This window comes from Dama dama, chromosome 25 (assembly GCF_033118175.1).
Source record: "Dama dama isolate Ldn47 chromosome 25, ASM3311817v1, whole genome shotgun sequence".
In the NCBI taxonomy this organism is placed as follows: Eukaryota; Metazoa; Chordata; class Mammalia; order Artiodactyla; family Cervidae; genus Dama; species Dama dama.
The window spans coordinates 16268958-16282665 of record NC_083705.1 but is presented as its reverse complement, the minus strand read 5'-3'; the positions used below and the strand labels follow the sequence as shown (position 1 = coordinate 16282665).

Genomic DNA, 13708 nt, shown 5'->3' with positions numbered 1-13708 from the left:
AGGCAGAATTACTACAGTGGGGTTGTGGCAGGTAGCTGGATGTGAGGAGTTTGAAGACACACCCTCCTGCCTGTGATGTGTCACAAAAGTGCACATTCTGTACTGTTTCTTTTGCCTCCAGTTCTTTTTTTAAAATAATATTCTTATTTAATAGTCTATTTTTTGTCTGCGCTATGTGCCATGTGGGATGTGGGATCTTAGTTCCCGACCAAGGATTGAACCTGTGCCCCTGCAGTGGGAGTGCAGAGTCTTAACTATTGGACCTTCAGGGAAGTCCCTGCCCTTAGTTCTTGATTTTGATCAGATGAAATGTTCTTTGTAGGTGTGGAAATTCAGGTCCTTCCCCCTACCTCCCTTCTTTTTACAAAAGTGTTTCCACATTGCAGTTTCTGGGAGGGTGGATATTTGTGTCTCTTCTGCTTATTTTGATTTATCTATTATCCATCTTTCTTGCCCTATTCCTGTTTCAGTTACATTCCACGGTGCTTTGTTTTTCTAGCTGTTTGTCCTCTTGCCATTGTTATCATGCCTCAGCCCTCTGCTGCTGCTGTTTTGGAGAAGGAAATGGCAACCCACTCCAGTGTTCTTGCCTGGAGAATCCCAGGGACGGGGGAGCCTGGTGGGCTGCCGTCTATGGGGTCGCACAGAGTCGGACACGACTGAAGCGACTTAGCAGCAGCAGCAGCTGTTTTATCCTTTCTCTCTCCACTGAGCCCTCGTTTTCAGTCCTTTTCTTGCCACCCATACATTCTTCAGAATGATCCTCAGAATGATCATTCTGAGGCTGACCTTGATCTCTGGACACTCTTTCCTCACTGTCCTGCTTCTCTGGTTTCTGTGGTGTCATGTTTCCCATCTTGTGACTGAGCCGACTTTTACCTGCATTGGTTCTGATTTGAGAAGGAAAAGAGTCAGAAGAAGAGCCATGGGCCCTGAGAGCACTCCGAGGTTGAGCAGAGGTGATGGAGGTCTAGGAAGAGGAGAGACAAGAGGATGGAAGGATATGGATGTCTTGGGGACTGGGGAACTTTGGGGGAGTTTGCTTCTGATTCTGACTTGTTTCCATAAAGATTCTTCCCAGTCCTTTGGGAAAGGAGTAGGATTGACTTAGGGCCTGGCAGTTGTAGCTTGGAGCAATGAGAAGAGGATTGGAAGGAGAGTGAAGACATGGGCTCTAACCCTGGGTCTGCTATGTGATGGGACCCAGAACAGGTCGCCTATCATGGTGGGCCTTCAGTTTCCTCATGTCACTGGTAAAAGCAGGGTTTTGATCCAGGTAAGTTTCTTTCAGCTGTATATTTTGTAAGTTTCAGAATCTATGCTTCAGGGTTCTGATTCTTTTATTTTACATGGGGCATTACTTGGCAGGATCTTCTGTGTTCTTATTTAAGAAGGGCCTGTGTGTGTGTGTGTATGAGTGTGTGCATGAGTGTGTGCCTGTGTGCATTGGGGAGAGGGGTCTTGGTGTAGCTGGCCAGATGAGAGGGCCTTTCCTTTGTGCCCTCCTGAGAGGGACTTCCTGTGGAGTGCAGGAGCTCCGTGGCTTACCCTGAAATAAGAATGCAGATGGTGTGTCGCAGTTCTTTGTCTAGGAGAAATCAATTTACAGAGACTTCTGTTTCCTTGTATTCCTGGTAGTCTTTGGAATGGTGTGTTCAATGCTATCAGCAGACCTACGCTGACTTTTAGGCACCACTTGGTTTGACATGAATCTGTAGACTTCAAATGTTAGAAATAACTGTGTGAGCTTACTGTCTGCCTGGGTTCAACCTGAGTCTGAATTGATGAGTCATAGTGTTTATTGTTGTGAATATAAAGCTTGAGCTCTGAAATGCAAAATGAGCTAACAGGACTTTATTTTTCAACACAGACTGGATAATAGAGGGTGTCCTAGAGTCAGAGCAGCCTTAGAGACCCTAAATAGATGGTGTTGAACCTTTTTTTTTGAAGGAGGAATCTTTTTTTTTCCCCACACAAAGTATTTTGGAGAATGTATAAACTTGATACAAACTTTTATTATAAATGTATTCTTTGAATTTATTACATTTGTTAATTCAGTTAGAACAATGACTTAGCCTAGGAGTACAAATCATCTCCAGTGTATCAAAATTTGGTAAATAATACATTTAAGTGAATTAAATATTTTTAGATATAAATGTAACTGAAAACATAGTTTCCAAAATGAAATTTAAAAGGAATATTTGCAAAGTCTCAACCTTCCTCTGTTAAAATCTGTGGTTCCCCTGATGTCAGTTTGAAAACCACCAATTCAGAGAATGAAAAATATAAACTAAACATCAATCCAAGGAGCTAAGAAATAAACCAAAGCGAAAGAATATGGGAGAAATTAAATAAGCAAATCCCAATCACCACTTATCTAGACCTCCCATTTTTTTCATATTGACGCTGGTAATGTAGAATTATATTCACGGTGTTATCAACTTTAGACTTTGAAGCCTAAATAGCCTCATTCTCTTAGAATAAACAAATAAGCAAAGGAAAAACACAAATCAAAGTCTCCATCTTCCGCTAGTGCTTATTCCTCCTAAGATGAAGTCATTCATGTCATCTTCGGACATCTCTGATCCTTAGAAGGCTCTCGCTGTAGAGCTGAACTCTGTGCCCTGTCTTTCCCTCCATTGTTTTAGGCTTCTCCCCTGGGGCCTGCAGAACATGTCTAACCGCTTGTCTGCATGGCAGACCCTGGTATTTGTGACGGTGACCGCTTACTCATGAGTCTTTTCTCCTTTGGCAAAACAGTCCCAGTTCCTTTAATTGTTCTGCCATATGGCAGCATGGTTTCTGTGTCCCTGCAGCATCCTTGTCATTTTTCTCTGCACGTGTTGACATGTTTTACAGTATTCCATGGCCCAGGTATGTCTGATAGGTATAGAGAAGAGCTGGGCGATATCATTCTTAAGCAACTTATTGGATTTTCCTCAATGCGGAGTTGGGCAGAATTAGCATCGGGTGGCTGTCTCAGCGATAACTCATGCTTAGTTGATTATTGACTAAAACCCCCACTGATATCCAGCTATTAAGCAGTATTTTGTTTCATTCTTAATTTTTTTCAGTTGATTATTTTGGAACCAAGGGCAGGACATTTAGTCCTCAAGAAATATTGATAATGGAAGGGTAGCGATTATACTCTTAAGTATTATTATATCCAACCCAGTATATTTCCTACTATGATCTACTTGAAGTATCAGTTATTTGTTTTCAATTTCTAGGAGTTCTGTGTTTTTATGGAATCTGTGAATAAGTTAGTGATGTTAAAAGGAAGTAAGCTAAGCAACTTTTTAAAGCCTGCTTCTGGCCTTGTGAGAAATCTGGAGTCATTTTCTGACCGTCGTCATGAATTGTTTTTTACTCAAGTCAGCTGTGTTACAGAAACAAAGGCTATTTTAATTCTGTAGTGGTGAATCATTTCATCAAGTGGGAAAATCTTCAAGAATTTTTTATGTTTGTGTTTAACTGAGTATAATGCAGAGGTTTGGATAATGGATGCCTTTTAAAATAAATATTGCTATATACATTTAATTTATGGCAGTTATTCCTTTTGATTAAGTAATCTGGTGATTGTGTAATTCATGTTTATTTCCTTGTCAATTTTGTCTGTTCTGTCACTATTGAGAAAGGCATGTTAAAGTTTCCCATTGTGATTATGGATTTTTCAATTTCTCCTTTTTGGATTTGATATTTTTTCTTTTATATATTTTGAAGCTATTTATTAGATGCATATGGATTTAGTACTGTATCAGCTTGTTTAGCTTACACTTTATGATGAAACGTTCCTCTTTCTCTAGTAATATGTCTTGATTTAAAAACTACTTCGATATTGCTTTGGCTATATTAGCTTCCTTTTGGTTTGTGTTACATAATGTTTCTTTTTACTTAAACTTTCTGCTTTATTTTTACAGTGTATCTCTTGTAAGCAGCATATAGTTACTGTTCTTGAATTGTTCTTGTTTTTGAAAACCCATACTTAACTGTCTCAGCATTGTATTGGGATCAGTTAGTCTGTTCATATTAAAATTGCTGATACAATTGGATTTATATCTATCATATAACTCTATTTGACATGTTTTACATTCTTAATTTCTCCTATCTTATGTTTTTGATTATTTTTTATTTCATTTTTACTCTATAACTTGTTAACTATACATTCTTTCCCATTCTGTTAGTAGTAGATTTGACATATTATATAGTAAGTTGTTACTTTTAATGCTTTCCCAAAACTCTTAGATACTCTAATTCTACTTCCCTTTTGTGTTACTATAGTCAGATATTGTAGTTGTACAAATATTTAAAACTCCGTGACATTATAATTATTATTTTGTACATTAGGTATTAATTATATTTACTCACATCATTGTGCCTCACTGCCTCTTGTATTTTCACGTTTCTATTTGAGATCATTTTACTTTTACTTGAATATGTTGTTTTAGTAATAATTCTTTTAGTGCTGACAGGGAATTCCCTCAGTATTTGTCTTAAACAGTTAATTTCAACTTCATTTTTAAGAATGTTTTTGTTAGGTATGGAATTTTAGGTCATCAACTTCTTTTACTACTTTAAAGATGTCATTCCATTCTCTTCTAGCTTCTATAACTTCTCAGAATGGTTCTGCCCTCTCCAGAGTTTTAATTACATTTTATTCACATTTCCATAGTTTTCTGATGCTTTTAAGAATATTACTTTTAATTTTTCCATCTTTGTTTTCTTGTTATCAGCAAGAATGTTAGCCTATCCTGCTCTATTTCATCCTGTTGGGAGAAAAAAGCCATTTCTACCCCAAAAGCTAATTCTGAAGAAATGTCTTGTGAGTCTTTTAGCTCATATTGGTTTAGCCTGTCTTAAAAAAATGACAGTCTGATATTTCCCCCTGGACTTAACCAATTCAATTCATATTTAACTGGATTTTATTGACTTAGATTTGGTTTGGACGATAAATTTTAGTGATCTTGATATTTTTACGCTATGCAAAAGATGCTTTAATTATACAGAGTGAAGTCAGTCAGAAAGAAAAACAAATATATATTAATGCATGTATATGGAATGTAGAAAGATGGTACTGATGAAATTATTTGCAGGGCAGCAATGGAGACACAGACCTAAAGAACAGACTTATGGACCCGGGGCAGGGGGTGGGGGGTGTGGAGAAAGGAAAGGGTGGGATGTAGGGAGACAGTAACAGAAACTTACATGACCACATGTAAAATAGATAGCCAGTGGGAATTAGCTATAGGACTCAGGGAACTCAAATCAGGGCTCTGTAACAACCTAGAGGTGGGAGGGAGGGTCAAGAGGGAGGGGACATATGTATATCTATGACTGATTCATGTTGATGTTTGGCAGAAATCAACACAATTCTTTAAAGCAATTATCCTTCACTTAAACAGTAAATTAGAAAAAGATGCTTTAAGCATATTTTACTTATTTTTAAAATTTAATTTAATTTTTAATTGGAGGATAATCTCTTTACAATACAGTCATAGTTTCTGCCATACGTCAACATGAATTGGTCACAGGCATAAGAGGGCCCTCCCTCATACACCTCCCTGCCACCTCCCTCCCCATCCCACCCCTCTAGGCTGTCACAGAGCACCAGCTTTGGGTTCCCTGCATGCTTAATTTTTTGGCCATATCACAAGTCATGTGGGATTTAATTCCCCAACCAGGAATCGAACCCACACCTCCTGCATTGGGAAGACAGAGGTCTCAACCACTGGAGCACCAGGGAAGTCACTTCAAACATGCTTTAAATCAGTGGTCCTTAACCTTTTGGAATCATAAGCTCCCTTACCTTCCGAGGACTCTCTGGTTAAAAGACAGACTTCTACTGTCCCAGGTGAATGCTTAAAGCTGTATGAAGCATATTCTTCATGGGCATTAAGGAACATTTCTCCTACATCCCATTCTCTCTCCACACCATGTCTACCCATGGGTTTCAGGATGAGAATCCTTATATTCAGTATAAAATAAATGTTAAGTGAAAGGTGTAGATAGGTCAATTAATACCTGAGCACTTGCTGTTTGTACAGGGACTCATTGGGGAGGAAAGTGTGTTGGGCCTGAAACAGGAAGATCTAGATTTGATTTGTGGCTTTGCCATATGCTGGGCCTGATAGTATCAGTGTTCTCATTTATAAAATAAAGATCATGGTAACACTTCCCAGGCATTTCTGTGGGAATGAGATGAGAAAATACACAAGAAATCACTTAATAAATTGAGGAGTACTGTTCACATAAAAAATAATAAATGTATGTGTATCAGTTCAGTTCAGTCGCTCAGTCGTGTCCGACTCCTTGAGACCCCATGAATCGCAGCACGCCAGGCCTCCCTTTCCATCACAAATTCCCAGAGTTTACTCAAACTCCTGTCCATCGAGTCGCTGATGCCATCCAGCCATCTCATCTTCTGTCGTCCCCTTCTCCTCCTGCCCCCAATCCCTCCCAGCATCAGGGTCTTTTCCGATGAGTCAATTCTTCATGAGGTGGCCAAAGTATTGGAGTTTCAGCTTCAGCATCAGTCCTTCTAATGAATACCCAGGGCTGATCTCCTTTAGGATGGACTGGTTGGATCTCCTTGCAGTCCAAGGGACTGTCAAGAGTCTACTCCAACACCACAGTTCAAAAGCATCAATTCTTCGGCTCTCAGCTTTCTTCACAGTCCAACTCTCACATCCATACATGACCACTGGAAAAACCATAGCCTTGACTAGATGGACCTTTGTTGGCAAAGTAATGCCTCTGCTTTTTAATATGCTATCTATGTATGTGTATAGATGTGCATTTATATATAATATGTACACACAGTATATAGGAAATCAGTTTTCCTTTTTCAAACTTTGTTTAAAGAAGTACTTCAGCTGAACACAGTAATTAGAAATGAGACTTTTTGCCCATAGCACTTTCTTTGAAATTTTTCTTAAGGAATGTAAAGATCGTATAACTTGGGGTGAGGCAGAAAAGAAGAAATCCAATACTGTTAATCTGGCTCTGAAATCCTATTGGTGTTGATTCTAACTAGTATCTGTACTTTTATTCATTTACCTATGGCATGGGACAATGTATCTCTTTAAAGTGTATTTTTTTAAGGATCTTAAAACATTTAACACACTTTTCTCTGCAGAGAAGTCTCTGGGTAAATTACTATTTTTGTTGTTACTGTAAAGAGGACAAGTTTCAAATATTAAAAACAGAATCAAATTTGATAGAATGTGTTGTTTATATTATGATTATGATTTTAATGGCATGTATTAGGAAACATTCATTGTAATATTTGACATATCAGTTAACACCTTCATTGTGCTTCTATTAAAAATTATCCCATATAAAGTCTGTGTAGAATACTAGAACACCTTAGAAAACCACAGTCTTACTGTCATATTAAAAGGTGACAATTATCAGTAAAAAGCATTTTTAAATTCCCATTTTTGTTTGTTACTATAAAAGCTAGCATTCTTAACATTTTTGGAATCTTTGAATGCCTTTGAGAATGTGATGAAAACTGTAAACTGTTCCTTAGAAAACTGGACTCAGTGCTAAGTTGCTTTAGTCATGTCTGACTCTTTACAGCCTTGTGGATGGCAGCCCACCAGACTCTTCTCTCTGAGGGGGTTCTCCAGGCAAGAATACTGGAATGGGTTGCCATGCCCTCCTCCAGGGGACCTTCCTGCCCCAGGGATCAAACTCACGCTCTTAAGACTCATGCATTGGCAGGCGGATTCTTTACCACTAGCGCCACCTGGGAACCCCTAGAAAACTGCATGCACATGCGGATAAACAGTTTTGCTAATAATTTTTAGTTTCTCAGACCACCTGAAGCCCAGATAGACTCTTCCTGTAGACCCGGATTAAAGAAACCTCACTGTAAAACGGTATATGCTTGCACACTTCATTCTCTTTGTCATCATTTGAATCTATACATTTGTCTATTCTCTGTGGGGCCAGGTGGTTCAGAAAGTGGATAGTTAAGGTTGTTGTCCAGCAGGTGACACTTATTAACAAAGTATACACAGGTGTGCTGTCTATAGAGGGTGAGAGAGGAAAGGGAAAGAGGGAGGGAGAACATTCATACAGGAATACCTAATGCTCAGATTAAGATAATATAGCCACCAAGTTATTCAGGGTATTAGAGAACTTGACTTAGAGCCCATTATAGATTAATGAAAAATATTTAGAATATGCACATCAGTGTCACTGTCCATTTTCTTCTTAAATGCCATTGGAAGATGAGTTAAGAGAGTTGGAAGAAATACTTTAAGATGGTAATAAAAACATTTTCTACCTCTTTGGTTCCTTTGAGAAGAAATACACAGATGTCATAGCATTTCAGCAGAAGACTTGATCGTGAGCATTATTGATGAGTTTTACAAGTAGAATTTCTCCAGGGGGATGCTTGATGGTTAAAAAAAAAAAAAAAAAAGTGTTGGTTTAATTAATTTTTTGGGTCTGTGCTTATACTGAGAGATATTTAGGGTGGTTAGACTTAGTTAAGGTTTTCTGCCTTACTTTTATTACTCCTGTTTTCCATATTACCTGACCTTTAGTGGTTTTACGGGAGTACTCTAGTGCTTTTGGTTTGGGCATGAGAAGGTAATAGGAGAAAGGGGATGGTTGTGATGTTGCTTTCAACTTTTTCATTTGCAAAAGTGAAGATTTTGACCTGACTAAGGCAAAGGTAGGGGCTTCCCTGGTAGCTCAGCTGGTAAAGAATTTGCCTGCAATGCAGGAGATCCCAGTTTGATCCCTGGGTCAGGAAGGTCTCCTGGAGATGGGATAGGCTATCCCCTCCAGTTTTCTTGAGCTTCCCTGTGGCTCAGAGGGTAAAGAATCTGCCTTCAATGTGGGAGACCTGGGTTTGTTCATTGGGTTCGGAAGATCCCCTGGAGAACGGAATGGCTACCCACTCCAGTATTCTTCCCTGGAAAATTCCATTGACAGAGGAGCTTGGCAGGCTACATTCCATGGGGTCGCAAAGAGTTGGACATGACTGAGCAATATCACTTTCTTTCAAGGCAAAGGTGAACTTAGATAAATAGAAGAGAGAAGACTAAGATTCTTTAAATCAAGATTTAATCAGGCAACTATCAATATAGGCTTTGATAAAAGTGGCCAATAAATTGCAGCAGCAGTGGGAAAAAAATATGAATTAAATCAGCGAGAAGCTGTTTATCTGGTTACTTAGGGAATAATAAAAAAGGAAGTTTTGGCAAAGTTGGAATAAAAATAATCTTGACTAGTACAGGTGATGACGAGAATTGGTGTATTTTTTAACTTTTTATTTTGTATTGGGGTGTAGCTGATTAATGTTGTGAAAGCTTCAGGTGAACAGGGAAGGGACTCAGCCATGCACATACATGTATTGATTTAAAAGTTGATACGTTTTTGGAAAGCGATCACACACATTGTGACAATTGTGTCCATTCTTGGCCTCATTTCTGGAATTCTACTCTAAAAAAGTAATTTAAAGAAATAAAAACAACAGGCATGAAAGTACTTAATGTAGTATTTTTTTATAATGTTAAAAAGCTGGAAATACCCTTAATGTACAATAGAGGAATGGTTAAGTAAATTAGGAAACATCAGACAACTTGATGGAATGCAATTAAAAATGGTGCCAAAATTGTAGCAACATAGAAAAATACTTTGGATAGGAGAAAAGTACAACCATATGTGTATTTATGCCATGAGTATAACTATGTAATAATTAGCTGTGCATTGAACAAAGATTGGATGGAAATAGGAAAAATTTTTAAAGTTTGATAAATTAGGGTGGTGTTAGTATAGATGAAATTTATATATCTTTGTTATTTTGTTCAAAAATGAAAAATTTAAGACAGTTTTCTAATTTTATGCACTTATGGATTGTGTTGAACATTGAGTTAATTGAGAATTTAACTATTTGATGTGAAGGATGTTTTTGCCCCTAATAGATAGTTACTGTTCCAAAATGGTTTACTGAGTAGTGCATTCTTTCCCCACTGATTTGAAATGCCACCTTCCTTCATTGTTACATAATTACCATGGCAGGGGCAAGTTCTGATGCCCTCAACCCAGCTCAAACCTTATTCTCTTTCCCAAAACTTTTGTTTCCAGTCTTGTGTATTTATCCTTCCACATGAACTTTGGAGTAAGTTTGTTGATTTTCATTTGACAAATTTAGTTTTGGTTTTAATTGGAGTGTATTAAATCTATAGATTAATTTGGGAAAATAATTTTGCCTCTTAAGCCTCCTGGTGTTTCCAGAAGTTTCAGCAAAATAGTTGAGTTTTTAAAATTTTATTTGGGATAGAGTGAATTAACAGGTGATAACATTTGTCTTTTTTCTGTGTAGAAGCAGAATGATTCTGATATTGATGCCAGCATTCACTTACAAAAGTTTCTAGTTTTCAATTGCCTAAAACAAAGGATGCAATTGAGTCCAGATGGGGAAGTGATGGAGACACACTGGTAATCTGTACATTGGAATTTATGTTTGCCATTAATAAAATGGCCTTTTGGGAAAAGCAGATTTTGAATGGCCACAGTGGTTAGGAAGTCCTCACTGTCAGGCATAGACTGTCACCTGTGGCTGATTGGTTAGGCTTACTTGTTCCTCAGCACATTTTCAGAGTCTCTTTCCTCCTGCTGGTCTCCTTTGTAGCTTTATCTAAATCTCTTTTGAACTTTACTTAACTTTTCTGGGTGAAATGTTCTCGTCCTTTCCTATTTTCTTTCCCTGTCTTCCTCTCCTGCCACCCCCTTCTGTCTCACTGGGTCTCTTTGATGGTTTCTGTATCACTTCCTCCCTCCTCCTCCCCTAATATTCTTCACGACATCTTTCTGATGTGATTAGCAAATAAGAGACTCTCTTTCTTGTTGAATGTTATTCTTAATGCTAGGACTTCTGGACATCTCCTTAATGGCTGCATCTTATTTCTCACCTGTTTCTTATCTTCTTTGACCAATGTAAAGCATGGTGTGGTCTTGAAAGGGAGGCATAATTGAACTGTAAAACTCTACTGTTTGGGGCTGTATTGCATTGAAAAGGGTTGCAGTTAAACTCTTTCGTTAGGCATAGTCCTGGTTCACCTAACCAAATAAAATGTAATCTGATTGTTGTTTTGAACAGATATAGATTAGATATGCTTTTGATCTGTGAAAACCTTTGATCTGTTGGTACAGTTTATTTTCCAACATTAAAAAAAAATATCACCAACGTGTCAGTTTAGATTTTGTCTGTGGGTAATTAGCAGTCTCTTTAGAAACCAGGAACATGACTAAAGCAAACTGGTCTTCCTTTTTTAGGAAATGAAATTTCATCTAAGTTTCCTCTGTCTGTCTTGTCAGACAGTTGTTATTGTTTTTTGCTTTTCAGATCCTCTTCCTGAACTTTTTTTTTTTTAAACTATTGCATGGTAGATTTTCCTTGGCATGTTATTTTCTATTGATTGTGTGTATATATGTGTGTGTGCAGGTGCGCATGTGCTTACATGCTGCTCATGAGCCTGCTCACGGGCAGATTAAGGATAATTCAAAATAGGGAACTGGTGGTTTTTTCCCCTGAACGCCACAGTTTGTGTTTATTCTTATTTATGATTCAAGATGATGTTTTGTATGTATGGTGCATTGCAAACCACTGGGAAGACATAGTCTGTTTATTTAAAAATTTTAGCCAGAATAACCATGTAGTTACTGGAAAGATGAAGTCCACACTGATTTTGTTTTTGGTCCTGACTGGTCTACCTCTTTATATCCTATGGAATATCATGCTGATTGATATCCATCAGAGGCTAACAGATGTGAGGGAGACGGTGGGGGCCTTTTGTCTTCACTTTTTCTCCTGTCACAGGATGAAGAACTCTGGAAGGGTTGTTTTGTTTTTGTTGGGCAGGTGCACAAAAGCCCACATCCTTCTCCACGCTGGACTCAGCCCTGGAGCCCTCTACCTCTTGGTTTCTATTTCCCAGCCACTCCCACAAGCGGGGTGGTGTGTGCCCGCTCCCTGGAGGCCCCCTTTGTACTGCCTTTTTGTATTTGAGGAGAGGGAGTGTCCTGAATCCTTGGCAATCCAGCAGGCTTATCCATCCCTGGTATTTGGGCTGTAGCACTAGTTGACCGCCCCACACCACCCCTGGATGCTAATATACTGGGGAGTGCTCGCCTGCTGCCTGCTTCTGACATGACTTCTATCCTTCCTTCCTTCCTTCTGCCCTTCCTTCCTTCCTTCCTCAGAGGATGCCTCAGTGACCCAGGGTGGCAGCTCCTCTCCTTGGACCCTGGGTATTTAGCAGGGATTGGTGCCAGCCGGAAGCTTTTCTATAGAAGGTGTGAGGCCAGGCTGGGTGAGAAAGTGGACCTGGAAATCCCTCAGAGAAGACCAACAGTGGTGAGAAAGGGCATGCCAACTGTTGGATCGCATAGGGCTATTTATTTGGCAGTGCTTGAGGAAACTCAAAGTTCTCATAAGCTGCTTTGGTCTAGTATATAGGCCCCAGCTAAGAATAATTGTTTTGAAGTTTTATACTATGGTGGTATCGCAGGTGCAGAAAAACATAAATACAAGCAGTACGCTCCTCAGGTAGGAATTCAAAGAAAGTGAAGAACAACCAAGTATCATCTAATCAATAGAAATATTTTTTTCTGTGCCCTAACTTCTTCACTTTTGAAACAGAACAAACCAGCTCTGACACGCATACATAAATAGATCAGAAAGCATCTCCCTGAGGTCCAAAATGCTGTTGTTGGGAGGAAGGATTCATGATATTTGGGCTTGCCCCGGTGAAGTGAACATAACAAAGGACCCTGTTTTGGCCTGGGGCCCTTCTTATTGTGGTTTCTTAGAGCCAGGACAAGGAAATGTGATGATGCTGTGACTTGTTCATTTTTCAGGGGCAGATGACGGTCTGCGCAAAGTTTGGCAAAAATGTTTATCTTCCTAAAGATGCTGAGTTTTACTTTATTTATAATGGATCTCATCAGAGACACATCGTGATTGCAGAGCGCACAGAGGATAATGTTCTCCAGTCCAGCATTCCAGGTGAGGCGCACGTGTGTGTATGTGTATGTGTGTCTGTGTGTGTGTGTCTGTGTGTGTGTGTTCCTGTGTCTGTGTGTGTGTGTCTGTGTCTGTATGTGTGTCTGTGTGTGCCCGTGTGTGTGTGTGTGTGTATCTGTCTGTGTGTGTGTGTGTCTGCGTGTGTGTGTGTGTGTGTGTCTCTGTGTGTGTCTGTGTCTTTGTCTGTGTGTGTCTATATCTCTGTGTGTGTCTGTGTGTGTCTGTGTGTCTGTGTCTGTCTGTGTGTGTGCCCATGTGTGTCTCTGTGTGTGTGTGTGTGTCTATGTGTGTGTGTGCCCATGTGTGTGTGTGTATCTGTGTGTGTGTGTGTGTGTCTGTGTCTGTGTCTGCATGTGTGTGTGTGTGTCTGTGTGTGTGTGTGTCTGTGTGTGTGTCTCTGTGTGTGTCTGTGTGTGTGTGTCTGTATCTGTGTGTGTGTGTCTGTGTGTGTGTCTGCATGTGTGTGTGTGTCTGTGTGTGTCTGTGTCTGTGTGTGTGTGTCTGTATCTGTGTGTGTGTGCCCGTGTGTGTGTATCTGTGTGTGTGTGTGTCTCTGTGTGTGCCCGTGTGTGTGTGTGTATCTCTGTGTGTGTGCCCGTGTGTGTGTCTGTCTGTGTGTGTGTGTGTGTCTGTGTGTGTGTGTGTCTGCGTGTGTGTCTGTCT

The 13708-nt window shown here is 39.4% G+C and overlaps 1 protein-coding gene across 10 annotated transcripts in view; it reads left to right on the top strand.

Annotated features, from left to right (window-relative positions):
* ARHGEF28 (Rho guanine nucleotide exchange factor 28) overlaps positions 1-13708 on the top strand; it is a 323435-nt gene that overhangs the window by 113689 nt on the left and 196038 nt on the right. For all 10 annotated transcript variants that reach the window (XR_009690541.1, XR_009690540.1, XM_061129550.1 and 7 more), the window contains exon 3: positions 12880-13027. Coding sequence is in view for 8 of the 10 variants with exons in the window: in XM_061129550.1 (XP_060985533.1) it covers positions 12880-13027 (148 nt within the window). In the remaining 2 variants the exon portion in view is untranslated. The remainder of the gene's footprint in view (positions 1-12879; positions 13028-13708) is intronic.